This window comes from Malurus melanocephalus, unplaced genomic scaffold (genome assembly GCF_030028575.1).
Source record: "Malurus melanocephalus ecotype Western Australia unplaced genomic scaffold, MMel_1.1 scaffold_601, whole genome shotgun sequence".
Classification (NCBI taxonomy): Eukaryota; Metazoa; Chordata; class Aves; order Passeriformes; family Maluridae; genus Malurus; species Malurus melanocephalus.
Window position 1 is genome coordinate 78,818 of NW_026623833.1, and position 23,482 is coordinate 102,299.

A 23,482-nucleotide genomic window follows, 5' to 3' on the forward strand; every position below is an offset into this window, starting at 1 on the left:
CCCTCCCTCCCTCCTCCTCCTCCTCCTCCTCCTCCTCCTCCAGCAGCCAAAGGGATTTTTTCCCCTTTCTTTTTTCTCTCTCTTTTTTTTTTCTTCCCCCCCTCCTTCATTTTTCTCCTCCTCCTCTTCCTCCCCGCTGCGGAGCCGGGCGCCAGCGTGAAGGATAAATAAAAAGCGAAGAGGAAGAGGCTGGGGAGGAGGAGGAGGAGGAGGAGGAAGGGGGGGAGGAAAGAAGAAGAAGAAAGCGAGCAAGAAAAGAAAGCGAGGAGCCAGGCGGCCAGCCCAGCCGCGCCGCTCCCGGCAGCCAGGGCAGGAGGCGGCGGCGGAGCGGGGCCGGCGGCCGGCGATGGATGACCAGCCGCGGCTGATGCACACGCACAGCGGGGTGGGGATGCCGGGGCACCCGGGCCTGTCCCAGCACATGCAGGATGGACCAGGCGGGGCGGAGGGGGAGGCAGGCAGGAAGCAGGACATCGGAGACATCTTACAGCAGATCATGACCATCACGGACCAGAGTTTGGACGAGGCGCAGGCCAGGTGAGAGCGGCGGGGAGCGGGGGGGCAGGTGCCGGGAAGTTTCCCCCGCGCCCCGGCCCGGCCTTTGTTGTCCGGCGGGGGGAGCGCGCTCGGCCGCGGGCGCATAGGGGGACGGGGGTCCCGCTGCTCCTGCTGCGGAGAAATGTAGCGAGGGAGGGGGAAAAGAAAGGGGACCGTTTAATACCCCCCCTTTTTATTTCCTATCTGTCTCCCACCTCCCAACTTCGTGGCGGTTTCGAGGGGTCGCCGCACCCGCAGCCTCCTCCTCTCTCCATCCACGAACTGGGCCTGGTTTTTCCCAGCCTTTTTGCGGTGGGGGATAACTACGGAGGGTAGCGATGGTTGGGGCAAGCTGGGCGTRCGGGGGGCTCCGCTCCGGGCTCCTCCGAAAAAGCCACGAAGTGCTGCCCCGCTTTTAAGGGCTGCTAATAATGTTCTTTCTTAGGCCCCTGTAGTAGTGTTATTTTTCGGCGTGTTTCTGCGCCTTGGAGATGCTGATAGAATCTTTGTTTTTTTTTTTTTTTTTTTTTTTCTCCCCGGGTTTCTTAATTGCAGATGTATTTAAAAAGGAAAAATAAGGCTGTAGGAGCCGGTGTCTGAATTGCCTTGAGCTTCGGGGAGTGCAAACCTAATGCGCACCTTCAAAGGCACTACCAAAAGTTCAGGGAGGGGAAAAAAAATGCCCAAATGAAGGAATCAAAACAAAAAAGTTGCCCTGAATTGCCTGGGTTACACTTGATATTTTTTCTGGGCTGCAGAGCTGCTTGGTGTGTTGTCCTTCCTCCTGATATTCATGCCCCGAGTTGGAGCAGATTGCTAGAATACATTGTTCCTGGAAAAACGCACCGCGCAGCCCCAAAACTCGCTTAAGAACTTCCAGAAGGATAAAAGTACTCCCCAAATCTCAGTTTTCATCCTCCCTGCCTCCACAGCTTCTATAGAGCTCCTGCTTACCAAAAAGRCTGGTTGGAGGGCTGATCTTACTCATTTTCTTATGTTCTTGCAGGGGCAGAGTAGCTGTGAGGAGGAGGAGGAAATCGTTCACTTTCTCCCTGGCCAGACCCGGGGCAGTGAGGGGCTCTTCCTTTGCAAAGTTGCAGGAATTGTGTGTGTCCCAGCCAGGATAATATAGGGTAGTTAATGAAATCAATAAAACCAAAGCACAACAGAGCTAGAAGAAGGCTTTATGGGTTTGTCTTGCTGGTCTGTATCAATTGCTTCCTAACAGTACTTTTTTTCTTTTTCCTTTTTTTTGGGTTTGGGTTTTTTTTTTTTTTTKGTACATTAGTATTATTTTTAATTCGGAGTTGGCAAACACGCTGTATTTATCAATAATTTTTGGCTTTGCATTTCCTCCTTCCGTCCAACTATTGCACGGTTGTTTTGCTGCCTCTTTTTTTTTTTTTTTTTTTCTTTTTCTTTTTTTCTTTTTAAATGAAGTTTTGGGAAGGTGCAAAGTGCAAGCATTATTTGTAAGAGGGCCCTTACAGCATATGTACGTGATTTGCGTATACCCAAATGTCTGCGCCCATCTGGGTGTGCTGATAAGGGAAYGCTGTGGTTCTGCAAGGGTATATACCTTTGAGAGACTTCATCAGATATATAAATCTTTTTAACATGTTGTGGGTGGTGGGGTGAGTAGTGTGAATGTTTGCCAGATGTTCACATCGTCTTTCGCGTGTAATTTCGGTTGGTAAACAGAAATCCCCGGAACCGGCGCCTGATAGCAACAGCCCTGTGTACAACTGAACCCTTGGCTAAACCACCCTACGGCTCAAAGAGAAAAAATTAAATCATACTGCTCCTTTGCCTCAGCGGGCTCATCTTGGGGTTTAAAACCAGCCAATTAAAACGCCCCCTCCCCAAAGTCTCTCCTCAAAACCCACAGGAGAAYGGTCAGCTCTGGAATAACAGCAGCCGAAAGGAGCGGCGTTGAATAGCGTTCCCTCCYCTTCCCAGAAGCAGCCGGCTGTGATTTTTAATGTGTTTACTGTCCCAATTGTAAAGAATTAAATTTTAACACCTGCAAATAAGCTGGATGTAAGTAGCATGGWGGCAGAGGGAATGGGGTTCTCTCTCCATGCATCTTTCTGTACTCCAAGCTGGGCACTGAAATTGCCCGAATTGACAGCTCTAAGCAGAGGATGTTTCCAGCACTGGGGCAAGGAGGAGTTTATTTCCCCTCTGGCTTGTAGGACGAGCCTAATAAAGCACATGGCCGGGTGTAATATTGGAGATGGGGGACAGGGAAAGCCCAGTGTCTGTGTTGAACAAGACAGTTGATCTGAGCTTGGCTCCCAAAATGCGCTGGCTTTGCCATGGAGCATCGCCTGGCTCGCGCYGGCCCTGGAGCTGCTCGGTGGCAAAGGCAATTTTCGAGCCGTTCCTAAACCGGTGACATCTCCCCTGTGTTGGGTAGGTGGTTGTTTGCAGCACAGGGGGCTCAAAACTGTACCCCCAACCTCCAGCATGCACAGCCGGCATGAATTTGGAAAGTTGTTCCTCATGGTGACATCCTGAGCTCACCCTCCCCTCTTTTCTTTTCTCTCCAGGAAACATGCTTTAAACTGCCACAGGATGAAGCCAGCGCTTTTTAATGTCTTGTGTGAAATCAAAGAAAAAACAGGTAGGAAATCAATACTGTCGGTTCTGTATTATTTTTCTTTTTGCTCTTTTCTTTGGGGGTTTTATTCCACCAAGTTTGTGCCCCCCCACCCCCATCCCCATGCAGCAGTATTTAAGGGGGAGAAATAACTCGCTGGTATTTAATGCTTTTGGCAGTGGACTTGCATGATGTGGTTTGTGTCTGGAAGAGAAAATATCGTGGCTTAATTTCTATTGTATAGCCCTTCTTTATTTATTGCTTCTTTTGGGGAGAAAAAAAGAAATCAACCCCCTTGCAATTTGTGTCTTGCTGTAGTTTCTTCTCTAAGACATGGCACTGTTTAAAAAAACAAAATGTGAATGTAGAGTGTGTGTGGGGCAAGTAATTGCAACAAAATGAAATTGCGCCGTTTTATTGCCATTAAGTATTCAGGTAAACACAAAGGTTTCTTACTTTTTTTCAAAGAAAGGGTTAAAATGCTCTTGTCTGCCAATCATCCAGGCTGGCTCATGTAAGAGCAAGTTGTCAGTTGCCTTTAGTGAAAGCAATATATTAGATTGTTAGTTACTTTAGGGTACTGTTGTTTTATGGCATGGGGTGTTCTCAGGCTTCTTTAGAAGCTAATGGCATGAGAGCGTTGGTTCTGCTGTTTCCCACTTTCCAGACCTCCTACCATGTACTAACACACTTATAACACATCCCAGGGGGGCATTTAAATTTTAAAAGCAACAATTAAAAATAGCAGTCATCAATCAAGGGTGATCTTAAACAACAGATGCTCAGGGAAGGACATTTAGCAACATGCACCACTTATTTATGTATTTGTTGGAATCTCTCTATTTTTTTTTTTTTTTAATTAGAAAGAAAATGGGGGAATAATGGAAATTTGGGGGGGTGGTTCATCTCTCCTGTTGGCTTTTTGAGCTGACCAGAGTTGATCCATGGGCTTTCCCATGCCGGTGTAGCTGCCTTGTTTTAGCGCAYTGCAAAGTACTTGACTTTTCCCCCCCCTTCCCCCCTCTTTACAACAAGGACTGAAACAGTCAATAATTCATATCTAAGCCATATAAGCAAGGGCATGACATGAATGAAAGTGACAATAAATATGATTGCACACACAGTTGATACACATTGATAGTTACACATAAAAGGGGAACAGCTTTCACAAACCTGAATTGGGTCTTATTTTTTTTTCCCAATTCTTAAATAAATATATATAAGAATATATATAAAACCTCCCAGTGTGAGCAGCTGATTGAAAATACAATTACTTGACTCTTGCAATATATATAAAATGACTAAGAGGGCCCTTTGTTAAGCGTTGTTTGTGCAGCGTGTAGCCCAGACAAAGCACCTACCGATGGCATTCGGCTCTCCGAAGTCCTCCCGGCTGCGGGGCCGCCTCTGACCTTCCCGAGCAATCCTTCCTTACAGACTTCCCATAATAACCAACAGTGGGTTTGATATGGGAAGAACCTCCAAACAGTTCTTAAGCTGTAACATGAGAGAGTCTATGTGGAGATAAATGTTCAGGGTTTTATAGCGTTCTCCTGCRCACCTCCACAAAAAAGCCACCAAGTTCCTTTTCTTTTTCTCTCCTTCTCCTTTTATTTTGTGTGAGCCGAGGAACGTTTGTCKGTCCTTTCTCCATGTGTGTTTGACGCTGTATTTTATGCTGCGTATGTTGCCTGCTTTTTGGCAGGGTAACTCTTTAATCCCAGCTCAGCTTCGCTATCAGCACAGTCGCAAAGTTAGGGGACAGGGAATCTGCTGGGACCAAACTTGATGGGAAAAATCCAGGTGAGCTCAGGGATGCTGTGAGGTCCTGATGAGCTGGGGAGGGATGAGGAACTGTGTACCCACAGTGACGATGTGGGATAATTCCTGTCTGCTGAGGAAAATGGAAAGAGATGGTATAGGGCAAAGCATGGTGCTGGAAATAGGGATATTCAGGTGTGAAACTGGGGCTGTTTTATATTTTTTTACATGCTGTTTGTTGCTGTTGTGCTTGGGTTACTGGCCATAGGGCTGTGCTCTGGGGGTCTCCAAAGAGGTTGAATCGAGATGGCTTTTGGAGCGTTGTTTATCTACCCTTGGATATGTTTGCGGTGAATTCTTTCACTTTGCAAATTCAAAGACCTCCTCCCCTCTCCCCCATCTGTGTCCCCAAAAGTCACACTTCATAAGAAAGCAAACAGCCAGATGGTTTTGGTTTATTTTTATTATTTTTTTTAATTATTGCTTTGTGGGCCCAATGCTAGGAGGAAGTTTGCCTTGTTTTTTCTGGGGCCGAGGGTACTGCCTGCRTCTGTTTGCTTACCCCTTCCTTGCGGGCAGCAGCGTGGAAAGTTGAGCCAACTTCTTGCTTCCCACTTTCCATTTAGCTTCCCAGATTTTTGCATGTGTGGCGTTTGAAATCCTGGTGATTGTTTGTGGTCACTGGTGGGTGTTTGAAAGTGCGTGCGTACATCTTCCCCCCGGCGTTATGATGTGCAGAAATGTGCGTTCGGTTACCCCGCTGCCTGATTTAAGTGACTCCAGAGCCTTACGGAGACTTTACCACCATCTCTCGCAACATTATGGCTACTATTTCATAGCCTTAACCTTGTCTTRAGCAAACCCAAAGTGTCCATAAAGTTCTTAGAAAAATAGGTCATCTCTACTGGTCAAGGAGTTCCCTTTTGCATTTAGGCTCTTTAATTATTTTAAAATATTTTATTAGCACTTTAAAAAATAATAATGATTTTTAAAAAAAAAAGCTCAGTGAGTTGTCTTTTATCTGCAGCCTGAAGATTGCTGCTTTTGGGGTGATGTCTGTTTAAAAGTAATAAAAGTTGAGAGGTCTGATACAAACAGGAGTATGTAGGGGAGGAAAGAATTGCTGCTTAAATATACATCGAAGTTGTCGGCGTTCATTTGGTGTGTTTTCACTTGCTGTTGGTCGCTTTGTTGCGAGGGAAGGGGCAGGACTGCCTTCAAATGGCTGGCTGGCTTTTTGGAATAATAATTATGGAAATGGGAGGCATTGTTGTCCTAAATACAATTGATTCCTCCGTCAATAGGGATTGAAATCGGAAATTGCATTGCTGATTTATAAAAAGTTTGAAGGCAGGGGTAGGGGCTCTGTCTTTATGGCTGGTTTTTTTTCCTTGTTTTTTTCCCCTCTCTTGGTTTTTTTTTTTTTTTTAAGCTGTTCTCTGCATGAGCAGAATAGCTAAGCAGAAGAATCAGGCAAGGCGTACGCAGACGTGGGGTCCTTGGATGGCAAACTGGAAAATATCTGCTGTCAAAATGCAGCAGCATCTATTTCAGCTGTGAGCCTTTCCCAACTCCCATCTCGTTCGGCAGGGACCGGCGGGGAGAGGCTGAGCWCAGGATATATGACCATTTAATCTGATTCCTCCTCCTTAAGAGCTTTTCCCATCGTTTCACTTTCTCTGCTCATTTGGGGGAGGTGAGGGCATCGGGCAAATTCTACTTCTTAAAAAGACCCTGGGCTTTGCATTTGAAATCCCACAATTTTTATTTTCTTATACTCCTCTCCCTCCTGCGTTGAAGGAATTCAGTATTAAAAGAAAAACGTACATTGCACCAATGGGGGGATTTACAAAGTGGAATATTTATAGACAGCACTGATTAGCCGTACAATTGTTGTTGAATAATGGGTTTGTTGTCTTTTTTTTTTTCTTAATTTTAGAACATAATAGCTATATAAGGTGCCTCTTAGCTACCTTTCCCTGTGCATTATCTTCACCAAACTTAACTCAAATCAGATCTTTGGAGGAGGTAGGATTTTTCCCCTTCTTCTCTTCCTTAACACCCCTTTGTTCTCTCCAGCTCTGTGTTCAATTAACACCCCCATCGCAGAACTGTAGTCTTTTTTTTTTTTTAATGTCTGTTACTGTATTTCACTTCTGACACCTCTCTTATTATTCTTGCCTGCTATTTCTCTTTAATATAGCAATTATGATATGGGGTTTCTTTTTCTTCCACCCTCCCTCCCTTCTCTTCCCCACGCCCCAAGTAAAATCCCACCAGGTTCAGCGTGGGGAGAAGAGGGGCAGGCACACTGCATGMGGTGCTGGGGTTTTTAGGGTGTGGGGCAGAGCTTTCAGAGGGGTACACTGGCAAGCTCAGGGCCCCTTGATTCAAATGTTTCTCACAGCAGGATGGGGCAGCTTGCTTTCCTTCCCCCCCAGCCTTCCCCCGGGTATCAAATCCTGCCCTCCTCCTTATCCTGTGTTTCCACCAAGGAGGTTTCCCAAGGCGCAGGAGAGAGTTCAACACCCCGATTTGAATTTCAATGCAATTCTTGCACCTAAGGCATCATTCTGCTGCTGCGAAAGCTCATCAGGAAAGTGGCTCTCGTGCTCCAGCCCTGCAGGATCCGGGTCCCCGCTCAGCTTTCGGCAGGTCCAGCCCTCGCCCGGCTGCTCTCCCTCYTGCCCTTCAAAGGGGAGGAAGCCTGTGCTTTGATATTTGTTATTACTGGGKTTTTTTTTCCCTTCCAGTTGAAAGGCTTTGAAGGCAAAAGTGATGCTTCTCTCTCRTAGCCAGGCAGAGTCTGCAGGGTCCCTGGTGTGGCTGCCCTGGGGGGAAGTGAAACATTTTGGGAGAGCAGGGCCTCCAGCTCAATCCACGCTGTCCGAGGAAGCCTCGCTGTAGCTCAAAATTAAATTGCTTCCAGAAACTTAATGTCTTCAAGGGAAAGGAGGGGAGGGAATGTACAAGGGGCTGGAAGATAGGGATGGTTTGGTAGACCTTGGCTTGGTGGAGGACTGGCTGGGAGGGAATGGAAACCAGTTATCCTGATGGGAAATGGGATGTGTCCCAGTGTAGGTCCTCGTGACTGGAAGGAKCAGGGTCTTCAGGGTTGGGCTTGTCTCTGCAGCAAGTCCATTTTCTGGGCTTTTCTCTTCCAAATATGGTGTTGTCCATCATGGATCTTCTGGGGATGGATGGCTTTGGAGGAGCGTGCTTGCAGGGAGACTTCTCTTTTTTCCTTGTAATTTCGTATTTTCTTCCTCTCCCCTGGTAGCATGTGGTTGGAGCTCTTTGAACGGAGCAGGCTTAATTAGTTTAATCAAAATTGGCCTCCTGCAATCCTCCAGGGGAGGAGGTGGGAAGAACAAGGCTGCCAGTGGGCTCTTCTTCCCACCTCCTCCCCCTCAGCCCTGCCATCGCAGGAGAGAAACCAGGCCTGGCTCTGGCACAGCATTCCTGCTCCTGAGGGTCTCCCCACAATTTGGGGTGTAGAGGAGTAAACCTGTTTGCTTTTATTTCAAGGCTTGATTTTTGTGGGTGCCTGATGTCGAGTAAACTTCATTGTGATTGCAGCAGAGCAGGAGGGTGCTCTTGGAGGGTCTGCTGTGTCCCATCGTTCCCATCTGTTTTCACCTGGGAGATGGATGAGGCAGTCCTCCAGCTCTTGATCCCTGTGATCCTAAGTTTCTAAGCCTTTGCTTGCAGTGGCCTCCCCAGGTTTTGGGTAGCTGAGGGTGCTGGAAGTTGCCGTGCCAGCAGTACGCTCTTTGGATAATTCCTGCTGACAGCACTGGACCGGGCACGGAGGAGAAGAAATCTCCGAGTTCACTATTAATGCATGCAATGCTGGAAAAATACCTATATTAACCAGATGTGGTCATGAACAGCAGCTAACCAGAGCATCCTCTTCCATGGRTGTTGGGTGTCTTCCCTGCTGCCTCGGGTCTCTCTGCAGTCCGTCTCCCCGTGCCTCTGCACAGTCCTGGCAGCAGTTTGTGGGTGAGTCCAGGGAAGGAGATCTTGTTACTGGGCCTTGTAGCTCCAAATGAGAAGCTCGGAAGATCTTTCAGGCCTAAATTTCTCCTGGGAAAAATGGTTCAAGTTCTCTTATTTGAGACCTGMAGAGGGATTTCCCTGTTGGAGCGCTGAGTGTTTGCAAGCAGAGCTTTTCTAAATGCTCTCAAATGCGAGATTTATTCCTGTTAGCAGGGCTCGTGCCGGCCCTGGGTTTGAGGGCAGTGGTTGTAAACAAAACACAGAGAAACTCTGAGACAATTTCATCATGGTTTGTTTTTTGTTTTTTTTTCTTTATCCCCGTCACAAGGAAATTACTGCATGCAGCAATCCTTGAGGGGAGTAGGGTGGTGGTTTAAGCATAAATRGGTTTGTTTGCAGTGAGATACAGTAGGCTGTGCTGCTGCTGGTGCTTCTGCTGAATCAGAGCTGTGGATTTTGGCAGAGAGAAGGGAGGAAGATGGGATTCCTCCTGTGCCTTTGGTGCGGCACCTCATTCCCCAGTTCCTCCTTTAATCCTGGAACTGCTGCCTTCTCTGCTAATGAAGCTCTGCAGAGGGTTTCGTGATGTCTTGGAAATCTGCTGGGAAGCATTTTACTACTATTTTTTTTTCCTTCCTGTGCTTGGAGTTGGGGTGTTTTGGGAGGCAGGAGAAGCTTTTTTGTCTGCCCTATGCACTACAGGGGTGATTTGCAGTTGATGCAAAATATAAGGAACCCAATAGGAGCAGGGGATGAGTTTTTCCCTAAAGATATGATGTTAGCTATTTTCCACTTTTTTTATTATTTGTAATATTTTTTTTTTCTTCCTGCTTTGCATTCCCATGGCAGTGAGTTTCTCCTGGTAATGTGCTTTGGTTTGGGAGCTGCTGTGGGGAAGGTGGGCTGCACAAAACTSCAGTGTACAGCCCCCAGAGCAGGATGCCTCTGCCGGGCTCCACACTTTTGGGCTGAGTCATTGGGCTTTTCGGTGCCGTGCCGGGAGAAGTGATGCTCCCTTGTGCTGCGAGGATGTGCCCTGTACAGCGCCTAGCACAGGGGGACTCCTTGCTGGGTCAGGGTTTGGAAGGAGGTAATGTGATTTACAGCAATGGATCTGGTTAATAATCTCCAGCAGCTTCTGTATACTCAGGGGCTGCTTGTATTCCCAGCCAGGTGTTTGCAGACCGGATCAATATGGCCCTATTTGCATGGGGCTGTCCGTAATCTAATAAAGCAACCTCAATCTGCATCCTTTGCTTTCCCCAAACATCCACCGGCTCCCGATCTGGTCGCTCTGGTGAGGGTTCCCCATGGTGGGAGAAGGTGTTTGAGACCAGTGCTCGGCTCCTGGGCTGCCAGCCTGGGGTCACACGTGGCACTTCAACGCTGTACCCACGCCAGAGCCTGGGCTGTGCGAGCACCCTGGATTTTGGGGTGTGCTGGGTGCTTGTAGGTGCTGCGTGGTGCTTTGCAGATGACCATCTCCAGAGTATGCTCCAGAGGCATCAATATTGAGGGTTTTCCATGAAATCCTTTGGGGAGCGTCTGCTGGGAACTCTGTTGGAAACCAAAACCRATGGTTTTGTGGGCTGGGTGGTCAGCAGCTTCTGCTCAAAGCTGCCTCGGAGGTGCTGCACCCCCCATCGGCTTAAATAATCCAGGGTGGCGGGTGCTATAGGGATAAATTACAGAAAGCTGTGGCCTGAGGAGGCTGTGGGCTGAATACATTAGTGTGTGTTGTCAGGCCGAGCTCAGGAGGGACTCAGGTGATGCTTTCTCCCAGTGCTGGGAATCGCTTGGCCTGGAATTATTGATTTGCAACTGTGTCAAGTGAAAAAAAAAACGGAATAATAATATCTCTTGGCCTTGTGTTTGTGAGCTGTGCCTCTGTGTGTGTATACGTGTGTATATGTATTTTTTTTTTTTTTCCGAGCTGCAACAGAAAGCCACCTTTCCTGGCTYCTTTTCCTGGTGGGGAAGGCACGGCAGCCGGAGAATGGGCAGCCCTGTGGAGGGTTTGGCTGCCAGGGAAGCTGTGCCTGCCGAGGAGCAGAGTGCTGGTGCTCTGTGTTTTGGGGAGGTCGCCAGCACAGATAATAGAAATCCCCTGTGACACCTTGAGCGAGCTGTACATTGTCGCTGTCCTCTCCCTTCCCAGCCTTTTATTTATAGGAGAAGCCTTACCCAAAATAGCTTTTTTGCTTGCCCTAAGCTGATGGGCTCTTTCCAGCCCCCTCCGCCCTTTTTTTCCCTAAATATCCTGATAAATGGAAAACTCTTGGAAGAGCCAATGCTGTGAGGAGCTGCTCTAATCTAAAATGATAACTTTGCCATTTTACTTCAGCCTTGTTGAAAAACGAGCAGAGCTGCCTTTGCAAGAGGAATCAGCCTGTTAAAATGCTGGTGCCTGGATTTTTGTTTCTTGCCCGAATAAAGCCTGGAAACTCAGTTCATCGTTTCCACATCCCCTTTTTGGTTTCACCCAACCTGGCTGGCCTGCCCATCCTCATTACCAGAAGAGGAAAATCAAGTTTCTCTCCTGGTTGGATAACATTTTCAAATTCCAGAGTGATGTCGATTAGCAGAATTAGCAGTGGCAGGTTACCCGGTAAAAATACCCTTCCAGTTGTGAAGTGTTCCTTGCTGGTTGCTGCTCCTTTCCCAGCTCCAGTAGTCCCGATCCCAGATATATCTCCACAGCACGGGGATTTTTCTCTCTTAACTCAGTGCAGTTGTTTCCTTTTGACATTTGATATTTACAAGGCTGGAGCCAAACTGAAAGTGAATCTGCCCATAACACTCCTAAATGTGCCTTTCTAATTTCAACATTAATGTTTCAAAACCCAAGCTGCTGGTGGGTGTACCTTTGTTTGTTTACGCACATCGGGTTTTTTTCCCCCCCTCTGTGCAGTGATTCTCTGGTGAAACATTAGGAATGATACAATACCTGGAGCATCTGAGTAGATCGGTCTCTGGCTTTAAGCTGTGAATTTGGCTTTTAACTCTTAAGTCTCTAATTTTAAAACATTGCAAGTGCTTTAATGTAGTATTTTTTTGTTTGGGAGGAGCATGATTATTTGCAAAATAATTATTGTAATATATGATTCATTGCAATAATATTGCAAGAATTTTCAATAATACGATTGATTGCAATAAATTGCAAAAATATTATTTCAAATACTGCAATAGCACGATGAATTTGCAATACTCTGATTATTGCAGATTTCTAGACAAAAGGCTAGAGATTRCAGTTCACAGGGTAAAAGGAATTAGCTGGAAAGAGTTGCGGCCGTCAATCCTGACTTGATAGCACAGGACACAGCCCCCCCGGTAGGTTTCGTGTGAAGCTGGTGCTTTCCAGAAGAGTGCTTGTTTGTGTTTAGGGAAGTTACAGGCAGTAGGACATGCTCCAGTGGTTGGAGGTGTGTTTTGAAGGGTTTATGACCCTTGCTTTGAAGGGGTCACCTRTTTATTTCTGATACGAATTCGCGAGGCTTCTGGCTGCGGTGTTGTGCTGTGCGTGTGCCCGCGGAGAGCGAGGAGCTGCTCCCGGAGCGGTTGCGTGTTCGGGGGGAGCAGGTGGCAGGAATGGTGTTTTCACTGAATGTATTATTCCCCTGGAAAATCCTGGCTGTTAGATCTGGTCAGCAGATGTGAAGTGTCGATCGGTATCGGCGGTGGGAAGGGAGTTGCAATATACTTTGCTAATGGAGAAGAACCCGAGGAGCAATTCCCTGATTTATGCTCTGGCGATGTGAAATGAAACCGTCTGAAGCGCTCTGCTCGGCAAGCTCTTAGCAGACCGCTTCTTCCTCCCTACTTCAYGCAGATTTTTCCAAAGAAGATGTTTCTTGGCTCTGTTGCTGGGTGGACAGAGGTGCCAGGGAGGCATGGACCCCTTAAATGCATCTGGAGGCACAAAGCATCCAGCATGGGAGCAGGGAGCGAGCAGCGCCCGCTGTAGCTCACTCCAAAGCCCCGGTGCAATTCTGTCCCCAAGTGGCTGAAAAGGTCATTTAGCGCAAGAGCAAATGTTTATTTTTTTTCACTCTCTCAAATGGTGAAATTAGCATCCCTCCTCTACCACAGGAGCTGCTGGAGGGGGCATCCTGAGAAGGATTATAGGTAGAAGCGCCTGGGCCTGGGCTGTTCCTCTCCCGAAGGTCCCTGGCTGCTATTTGCACATCCCGGTGTCWGACTGCGGCTGGCATTTCCCCCGTTTGCTGGAATTTACTTTCTGCCTGGTGAGGGCATTGGGTAACATTTGCACATCTGGGCTGCTTAAGCTGCGGAGGGGCTGGGGAGTTGTGTTGGAGAAGGTCAGGGGTCTCTGCTTTCCTTACGGGCAGGAGGAGCAGGGAGAGCAGCTTCTGGGTACTGTCCTCTCCAGAGGCAGCAAGCAGGAGGGGGAAGATGGTGTTGTGTAATGTCACAATACCTGTGCAGCCATCTGAACCTGCTATAATGTTGGGTGGATGCAGGGTGTGCTCTGGGTCTGGAGAGCTCAGACCCAGCTCTGTTGCCTCTCGTGGTGGATGGATCAGTTGGGCAGCAGGTGCCTGGTTGATTTTTATGGTGTTGGAGGGGGCTGTGTTTTTCTTTTGGTTAAGGATTGCACTGTGTGTCTGGCAGGGGCACAGCCCAGGGTGGGAGCTCTCCTTAGAAATGGCTCTTCTGCATCCAGGTCTGGAAAGTCATGGGACTCTGACCYGTGGGGTCTTGAGGGTAGGATGTGCATCAGCATGATGGAATGGCTGAAGGTTTGGGGAGAATATCCCAAGGGCAAATGGGGATTGTTTACCGTGAAAACTCACAAGTAATGTGGAAGGAGGTGACACACAGCAAAGGGTGGTGGTAGGGGAAGTCCCCGATCTTTCCATGCTCCTGAGGCAGCGGCAAAGTCTACATGAGTACAAGGACTCATGTAGATTTTTATTTCCTTTTTTCTGCTGTGTTTGGTTAGGCTTTGCAAGTGTCCTTTGGCAAAGGCAGCGTATCTGGTGGTCTGAGAGCCAGGGGTCAGGCCAGAAAGTGAGACCCATGATGCCACAGTGCCCCAAGGCCCCGTTGGGAGCAGCGGGCACAGCTGGCAGAGCACACCCTTGCTGCGTGCCGAGGCAGGTGGCTGCGGGCAAGGGCGGCCGATGGAGCTGCTGCATCATCCTGGGCTGGGACTGGGAAAGGAGCTGCACAATTAGGAGAGGTCCCTGCAGTCTGTGTTTGAAAGGAACTCCATTAGGGTAATTTTTAAGGCCCTGTTTAATCAGAAGGCCGTTTGCTGACAAAAGGGAATCGCTGGTGCGGTGGGTCTGTTCTTGTGCTGCATCCCCTCTTCCTGGTTGCTCTCGCTTTCTTTTATTGCTTTTGCTTTACCCTTTGGGAATGCCACCCCTTCTGCCCCAGAGGCACCCAGGTGCCCATCACACCACTGGGTAGCTCTTTCCAAGGATTTCCTTAGCCTCTTGCCTATTGTRTGTAGTTGTATCCTGTTGCCTTTCTCTTGGCTGTATCTCCTCCCTGTGCACATGCCCTGGTGCTGGGTCTGACCCTGGTCAGCCATTGTCCTCGCAGGTTCCCGAGGGAAGCCAGTCCTGATGGCTCCCTGGAGGGCTCCTCAGGCTCGGCAAGGAGCATGGAGGAAACCTAAATGAAGAGCAAATGAGAACCATATAGAGACAAATGAGAATCAGATTTAGGAAGCAGACAAGACAAYCCTTTGGAAGGGGCAGGGGGATGTTTGCTTTAATCAGTCTCCTTGGGTTTCAAGCAATAATAAAGTAGATTCGTTTTTCTTTACCTTTTTTTTTCCCCAGCCCCCACACTTTCCCTCTATTTCCTCTTCCTTGCTGTTCACAAAACAGCTCTGGATTCAGCAGCACCAGCATCTCCTTCCCAAGCTCCCACTTTCTGCAAATGGAATTGCCAGCCAATCCAGTCAATATCCTGTCCTTTTTTTTTTCCCTCCTTCTGTCTGGTTCACACTGGTGGGAGCTTATTACCTTGAGACAGGCTACCTTGGCTGAGCTGCTGGATGCAGGTCCCTCCCACTGCCACATGAACTTTTTTGGATTTTCTGAAGTGAGCAGTGGAGCAAACTCTTCCGGAGTCGATCTGCCCTGGCACGCTCKGCTGTGTGCTTTAGAGGCAGTCCCCAGGGACTGGCTGTGCTTGGAGGACATCAAAGTTTCTCCCTCAGAGGTCTTGGGCAATGCCTCTGAGATGCTTGAGTGACCTCCTAACATGTGCTTTTCTAGGATGTGGTGGTGGTGGCTGCAAGGGAGGACCTTGCTTTCCCAGCCTCCACAGATGGGTTGGTTCCCTTGCAGAAATGTGCTTTCCCCTTTTTCTTTAATTTTCCCCTGGTCATTGTTTTGGTGCAGAGCAGGTGGATCATGGGAGCACTGGGGCTACTTGTGTGTAGCTGTGACTCAGTGAAGCTGAGCCTTTGTTCTGTTCCACTTTCTGGTTCTGGGGGTGAGTTATTACCTTCCCAAGCAGAGAGACCAGACTGGAGCTGGGATTAGTGGTTTCTCTGACCATGTCTGCAGCTCTCTGTCCCCTGTGCTGAGCACTGGAAGGGATGAGATTTCTCCCATCCAGAAAGGGAAYGTGGACCCCACCTGCTGCTGTGTGCCTGGTTGGGGAGATCTCACCAGTGCCTTCTGCTGGGCTGCTGTGTTCATTTTCCAGGTTATGCTTTCTTGTAAAGAGCTGCAGTTSCATTTGCTGGTGTTATCTGGAGAGACAAGGCATCCAGGGCAATCTCCAGCACATTCCAGTATATTGCTTTAAAGTGCTCTCCTGGGTTTATAACCCACGTAATCTGTCTTATGTAGGATTCCCCATTCTGGGGAGTAAATTCACCCACTCTGCTGGGATGTGCAGAGAAGGCTGGTGGTGAACAGCCTCCAGTGTGTCCCTTGAATTCCCAACTGCTCGTGCCTCRGGCAGAGCTTCCAAGGTGACAGAGCTGGTGTTCCTGTGGGGGGCTGAGGGTCCCCTCCAGTGTTCTGTGGGTGATGCTGGTGCAGCATGGTGGGGTTGTTTGTCTGGGACACCCTTCACCTCCAGCATTCAGTGGAGCTCCTGTGAGCGCTGCTGTGTTGACTGTAGAGTGGCAATCGCTTTCCTGCCTGGCTTGGCACATTGTGTGCCGGGGCTCTGCCGGTCGATGATCCTCGATGGAGGCTGTGTCCGATCCCAGGGCTGGCAATCTTGGCTGCTGGGCGAGAGCCATTCAGGGTAGCGTTTGCGATGGCTTTGTTGCCCAGGAGGAGCTGATTTACCTAATGGTTGCAAGACTACCACAGGGCTTTCCAGTTGCAAACTGGTTTGGCTTTAGCTCTGAAAAGCGGGTTGAAGCAAAGTGGTGCCCTGTGGTGGTTTTTCTGGGTCCCAGAGGTCAACACAAGGGAAATCACTTCTGCCCCAATACAGCCTGAGTCTACTCCCTTGCTCAGAGCAGCAGAAATTGTGGTGGAAACCTTCACCCCGCTCTGTGACCGTGCTGTAGGCACGGTATTCTCTCAGCTTCTCCGGSTGGGTGCCATGGGAGCACATGGGTGTTTGGTGCCCTGGCCCTGGCTGCATCCCAGAACTCCCTGTCCTGCACTATATTTCATCTTCCCATGCTTCCAGAGAGGTCTGTGTGTAAAATACTTCATGTTGCTGCCAGCAAGCTTCCCTTTACCCATGCCACGGTGGGGCTTTTTTTAAAAATTTTATTTTATTAGGAAATTCCCATTTGGTTGCTTTAAAAAGCAAGCCCTTGTGGCTGGCCCCTGGCCCGCCGCTAACAGATTTGTTTGAGAAAAGGCTGCGTTGGCATCCTGCTTTATTGAACATGCCTCCTGGGAAGGCGGTTTGAATATCCTTCTGTCTCCTCGGAGCAGGGAGCTCTCAGGACTGCCTGCCGCCATGGGGATGGGGAATGCTCTCCTCTCCCTTTCCCTCCCACCCCTTCCCCTTGTTCAAGCCTCCCTTTTCTTTTTTTTTTTTTTTTTTTCTTTTTGAGGAGAGAGAGCGCTGTGCACCGTGCGTCCCGCTCCATGCGGCTTTTCTCTTTCCCCACGGAGTTCATCCAAAGTTCGTATCCAGACGATGAACAAAGTAGCTCAGACCTTTTCCTGACTCCTCACCCTTTGTCCTCATCACTTAGTGACAGACAGGAATCAAATGCCACAGACAGGCTGACGGGACAGGGCTGTGTGAAAGTCCTTGGAGGAGGAGGAGTGGAGCAGTGCTGGGGAGATGGGGGACTCATGTTTAAACTCATCTGCCCCTCCCTGGGGAAAGAGCAGAGCTACTTTTACTTTGAAGGGCAGAGGGGAGGTGCAGTGGTTTTTGGTTTTTTTTTTTTCCTTTTTTCTTTCTTTTTTTTTTTTTCCAGAAACCGGATAAATTTTTAGCGACAATAGACGTGGGGAAGAAGGACCGGATGGAGTTAGACTCAGTGTTTAGCACTGGGTGTGCCTCCCGTTGGGAGCAGGGGAAGGAAGGGGCTACAGGCCACTACAGAGCAGAGGGATGGAAGCTGCTGGCMTGCCTGCATTGCCTCTCTGCTGCAGTGGGAGGCTTTGCCCCATGGCCCTGCACCCCGACTGTTCTTAAAGGCTGCATTGCCCTGGCTGGGGCTTCATTTCCCCTGGCTGTGGAGCTCCCCTCTGGGTGGTGGCTGGTACCCCAGCGAGGGGGCAGGGAGGTGGGGCAGCATGTCCAGGCTGGTGGGGCTGGGCAGCTGGCCAGGGTGGGCATCTCACTACCACCAAAAGCTGGGAAGGGCCCTGAGCTGGTGTTGTGCTCTGGAGACTTGCTTTGGCCTGTCAAGAAGGAAAATTTAKCCTGTTTGTTAGCACTTGTCTAACTCATTCAGTTCTTAGGACTGGAATRACTCTTGATGGGTATTTACCCCTCTTCCAGATGTCCTCCCCACTGTTCACCTTTTATTATTTTTTTTTAATGAAAAATAATGACAACTTGGAGTCCCAGACTAGGGCAGGGTGGAAGCACCTCATGGCAGAGATTTTGTGGAGGCTTTTATGGAAGCTGGCTTGGCTGTAGCCCATGTCTGGCAGAGTTTGAGAGGGTAAGACTCGAGCCTCCAGGGAGAGGAGGGCTCCACAAAATGTGTGGTGACCCTTTGTTCAGGGCTGTTCCTTGAGAGGTGCTATGATCCAGCAGATGTTGCTGGTGCAGGGGCCACGCTTCTTGTCAGGGAGATGTGAGTGTCCCTTGCATAAACCAGCTCCTTGGCTGATTGTTGAGGCATGAGTGGGTAACTGGGAGGGAGGGGAAAAACTACTGTCAGAAAAAGACTTCGAAAGGACCATTTATACTTGGTCTTAAATCCTAGGAAGTGCCTTGAAAGCTGTGGGTGAGAGGGAGGCTCTCCTGGGTTCAGTTTGTGTGTGGAGAGAGGCTGCTCACGGCTTAAGTGAGCAAGTTTAATGCTGTCTCCTGTGTTGGCAGAGGAGAAACCAAATTGCTCAGCAAGCCCCAGGACTGTGTTGCCTGTGTTCCCCTGGGAACCGAGGCGACCACCTCCTTGCCCCAAGGCATAGCAGGTCGAGTCTTTATCCCAGCGCTGGCTGCAGCATTCCGCATGCCTCTGGCTGCTCTCCTCAAGCCCGCACTTGYGGGGGTCGTCTCAGAGGCAGCCGGAAGGGGCTGGGGTGGTCCCGATTTTGCCCTCCTTTGTTTGCTGATGTTGCAGRGCTCGCTGGTCTGGGCCCTGGCCAGCTCGGCTGAGTCACAGGAATCCTCTCCCGAGTCTCCTACACCCTCCATTACCTGATCCGAGTGCTTGCTGGCTGGCGCTGGCGGAGCAGCGGCCGTGAAGGGAGCTGTGCATTTGTGCGCTGTGTGTCGGCCGCAGGCTGCCTGGCCCTGTCACCCTTCACACTGCTCGCTCCCATCAGCAGTGACCATCTTCCTGACCCCGAGGCCAGACCCTCAGTGTCTGCACAGGGCATTTGCTCTGCTTCAGAGCTCAAAGGAAGGACCTCCTTGCTTGTTTAGAAGGCRTGTGGTGGGGGGTTATCCACGTGCTTCTGACTCGGTTTCAGTAGGTCTTTCTGTTCATAAATGCAACAAGTTGGACCTGGAGGAGTATTGTAGCAATGAGAGAGTCTTTATTAGTCCATATAGAGACRAATGGGAATCAGATTTAGGAAGCAGACAAGACAGCCCTTTGGAAGAGGCAGGGGAGATGTTTGGTTTAATCAGTTTCCTTGGTTTTCAAGCAGTAGTAAAGCACATTTTTTTTCTGCTTCCACTTCTGTCTGCATATCCCACTATTCTATCTGTGGTTGTTACCCCACATTTACTGTGTGATGGCTTCTCATTGCAGTTTTGCCCCCACGCTGACTTTCTTTGATAGACAGTTTTATCCCTTGCACTGTGGATATTAAAGAGCTACAGGAAAATAATCTACGCAATGTGCTCTGATTTTTAGTGGATCAGGTAGGAACTTTCTTAAAAGGCACTGTGATTTTGGAGCCCCACCCAGATGGTGGGGTATCCACAAGGTGAAGTATCCACCAGCTCCTTCCAGCACTCCCCATCTCTGGTAAATGCAGGAGGTGGCCAGAGTCAGCAGGAGGTGACCACAGTCAAGACAAAACTCCCGTGTGATGGTGCTGTGAATGCCGAGGTCCCTGTTGAGCAAAGGTGGGTGTGAGGTGCTTGCAAATCCCCTGCCTTGCAAGCTGGGGAGTCTCCTGGAGTTCCTGCCTTGCCAGTCATGCTGTGAGGTTTTTTTGCACGTGGCTTTACCTTCTCAGGGAAGCAGCTGGGGCATGTTCCCATGTGGAGCTGTACCCCTGTGAGCTGCTTGGCTTGGCAAAGCTCTGCTGTTGCATCAGGCTGGGCTGTGCCTGGTGAGCATGAGGGAAAGGTTCTCATGCCTGTGGCAGGAGCATCGCTCACAGTAGTTCAATATTGTGGCTCCTCTGGGGGCTTGGGGAGGTCTGTGGCTTGTTTGTGTGTGCCACACTTGAGTTTCTGTCCCATGGGTCCTGCTGAGTTTTGCAGGGTTTGGGTGTTAGATGGCTTTCTGGCCTGTGGCTGCCAARCTGTGTGTGATGTTGTGCAAGTGGTTTGCAGCTTGTGTGAATTTTCCAGGCACTTTGTGGAGAGCCAGAGAACAGGAAGGTGCTGGTTTGGTACAAGCAGGGAGTCACATTTCCAGTGAGCTRTGGAGCAGTACTTTCTCATGGACTGTGTGTGCCAAGGGCCAGCCTGACCTGGTGCAGTGGCAGGAACGTGTTTTTGGGCTCTTGCGAGCCRCACCTGGGGACTCTTTGTTGTGTGACAGGGAGACACTGAGGTGCCTCATTGGACGGGTCCCTTACAGAGAGGAGTTCTGGATGTCCCTGGATGCTAGAGGACTGGGAGCAGGCTTGTGCGGGATTAGGGCGCTCTCCTCTCTTTCAATGAGGTTATGCCAGTGGTGGGGTGCATTCCTCTAGGACAGTGGCTGAAGTTTAAGTCTGCCCTAGCCTGAGCCTCCCACTAGTGGGGCCTTGGTGCAGCCTGTTGCTAAAAGGGGAAGGTGATATCCTGGAAATGCCTTCCTAGGTGATTTAGGCATTGAAGTTTTACCACTTTTTCAGCAGAGCTGAAGTCACACTGCTGGTAAAAATTAGCCACTTGTTGGAGGTTGTGGACCCCCCCTTTGGCAGGAGTCTGTGTGCATGGGAGCCCTGCTCAGAAGGGATTTGGGGTATTGCAGGGGAGCACTGCTGTGTGCCTTGGTACATTCCCCATTCTGCATCCCAGCGAGTGCAGCACTGTCCCCCCTCAAGGCGTGTGATCGGTGCTGAGCTCTCCTGCCCTGTCCCCCTTCCCCGCTGCCCTCCTCGGCGGCAGAGCCTTTGTCAGCCGGCCAGGACCCCGCCGTGAGCAGCCAGCTTCCCTGAAGTGCCAGCCATGCGGCGCTCGGGTCCTGGCCCCCCTCCGCGCCTCTGCCCCAGCATTTATCAGCAACCTCCCTTCCCTCCCAGCCGCCAAATTCCTTCTCCGTGCCGTCATCCTCCGGCCAGAAGCCGCCCCGTCCCACTCTCTCTCCCTCCCGCCCTCCGAAACCAGCCCAGAACTGCTAGGCAAACATTTTGCCTGTTGTTATTACAGTATTCCCATCTGCATACTTAGTCATAAACCCCTTTTAATTCCAGCCTTTTTCTGGGGCGGGGTTAAGAGTTCAAACCCATCATTTTTCTTTTGGGGCTGGAGGCTTACAAAAGCAGCCCGCGGCGAGATTGTTCAGTAGGATGGGGTCGAGAGCGAGTTTAGGGAGAGGGGAAGGGGGCGGGGGGGAGGGGGGTTGCACACAGCACTGCTGGCTGTGCCGCCCCTCATCCCCAGGGAAGGCTTTGGATGAGGTTTGTGTGGGGCTGGCTGGGGCAAGGGGGTGCTCTCTGCCAGCTCCCCCACTCTTTTCCTCTTCCAGCAGCTCCGAGCCAGAGGCAGATGGAGCTGGTCCCTTGGTGGGGAGGTGTCCAGTCATGCTGCTGCTGGTCTTGCCTCCTTTGCTGGAGTCTTTGGAGAGCCAAAAGCCAGGGAGGAGCTTTCCTGACTCTGCAKGGAGGGGAACAGCCTCGGATCTGTGCAAACGTCCCTCCAGGAGAGCTCTCCAAGCACAGCTCGATGCTGCCAATCCTTAGCGATGCAAAGGATGCTGTCAGGCTCCCTTTGCCCGTCTCTGTGTCCTTTCTTTAAAAGGCTGTCCCCTCCTCAACTTGGGGTAGTGAGGGTCCTGCTGCCCAAGCTCTGGCTGCTGCTGTGCTTGCYTCCCACCCTGTGCAGGCATCCCTGTGCTGCATGAGCCCAGGCATCTCTGCATTTCTCCCAGAAAGCATTGGGGTCCATTGCCTGTAAGCCTACCTGGACTTAGTAGGTGGCTGTAGTAACGCTTCCCTATTGCCTTTGGAGAGTGGCTGCTTTTAATTCCCTCTGTGGGAAGGGTTCCTAGGTGCTGGCACTTCCCACTATCCCAGTGCTACCCTGTGCATTCCTGTCCTCCATCTGCTTCCCTGTGACCTGTGGGCAAGGCAGTGGSAGGCAGAGGCTCCTAAGGGCAGTACTAAACTCCCTGCAAAGGTTTGGTGCCTGCATCCTGCCCCTGGAGCTGCTGCTGAGCTAGGTCTGGTGGATGCTCCCTCTTTCCTCTTGCCTGTTGGAAATGCCATGCTGCATCCCTGTGGGATGGGGTACGGACCAGTTGTTGGTTTGGGGCTTGAGAGGCGTTGGCATCTTCGTGTCTTTAAGCAGGATGAGGTCTTTCTGTGCCTCCCTCTGAATTAAAAGGTCTCAAGGAGGAAAAGAAATAATCATGTGTATTTGGGTTGACAGAAATGTTGTACAAATTTGTGCAGCTCAATTTCCCAACATGTTTCAGTAAAGAACAGTCTTTTGCTCTGCTTTTGCGAAGCATTAAAAAAGATGGAAACATCTCATATTTACATATTTGAAATTAAGCCTTTTCCTTCCTTTTTAAGCAAAAGCCTAATAAAGTATTTCAAGTATTTCTTTGAAAGTTGACTTTGGTTKTAAATTACAAATACCTTAATGACAAATCCAGCTCTCAGGCGATGCTGTTAAAAAAAGTCCTGAAAGAACAGGTATTTGGGCAATTCTGTTGGAAAGTCACTCAAAGGTAGGAATGCAGAAACAACTTCCACTTCTGYCTGCATATCCCACTGTTCTATGGGCGGTTATTACCCCCCATGCACTATGTTGATGGCTTCTCATTGTAGTTTTCCCCCCCACACTGTTTTTCTTTAGCTGGAGGGTTTTATCCATTATACTGTGGATATTGAAGAACCACAGGAAAATAATCTAAGCAACATGCTCCTGATTTTTAGTGGATCAGGTAGGAGCTTTCTTAAAAGGTGCTGTGATCTTGCAGCTGTACCCAGGTGGTGGATCCCAAGCAGGATGAGTGGTCCAAATTTGCATCTAAATTACCTTTACTGCTTGATTCCCTAAATTGCACTTCTACATGGAGAGATTTTTTTTTTTTTTCCTACGTGGGTGCTGAATGGTTATTAAGCTGCTGTAGAGGGAAGGAAGCTTGTCACACGAGAAATTTGGTTTTAGTCCCCATTAATCTCGGAGGCATTCATTCTGCCGGCCTGAACCCTTCGGACTCTTGATGTGATAAGCCTCAGCATGTGTTAGATCTGCACTTTTCTTTTTGCGAGTGCAAGGGTGGAAGGGAAAGGTCTCCAAAGCAGCTCATGAGCCTCTCTGCACTCCTGTGCCGCGGGGAGCGRGAGGGGGGCCGGGTGGAGCCGGTGGGCTGCCAGGGCTCCTTCCAGCTGCGAGCATGCCCGGGATTGCGTGCTGGGAGCGCGGGGCTCTGCCTACCTGCCCTCGGCRTGCCTGGCAAGCCACGGCTTGCAGGCCATGGCAGGTCCTGCACGCAGCCTGCCTCGCTCGCTGCGGCCTCCCCCGGCTTCCAAGGGGAGCTGGGTGGGTGGCTCGCAGCCAGCYGCCCACTTCTTGGCCTTTCTCAAGGGGTGCTGCTCTCTCCCTGCTGCTGCGTGGAGCTTTGGGCTGGGATTTTCCTCTCCAGAGGCA

The 23,482-nt window shown here is 49.9% G+C and overlaps 1 protein-coding gene across 2 annotated transcripts in view; it reads left to right on the forward strand.

Moving 5' to 3' along the window:
• The first annotated feature begins 29 nt into the window (after positions 1-29).
• PBX1 (PBX homeobox 1) overlaps positions 30-23,482 on the forward strand; it is a 126,956-nt gene continuing 103,503 nt past the window's right edge. Inside the window, exons 1-2 of one of the 2 annotated variants that reach the window (XM_057383014.1) lie at positions 30-537; positions 3,090-3,163. In XM_057383014.1, the coding sequence (XP_057238997.1) occupies positions 347-537; positions 3,090-3,163 (265 nt within the window). In that variant the 5' untranslated portion in view covers positions 30-346. The remainder of the gene's footprint in view (positions 538-3,089; positions 3,164-23,482) is intronic. The other variant, XM_057383015.1, reaches the window with a different exon arrangement.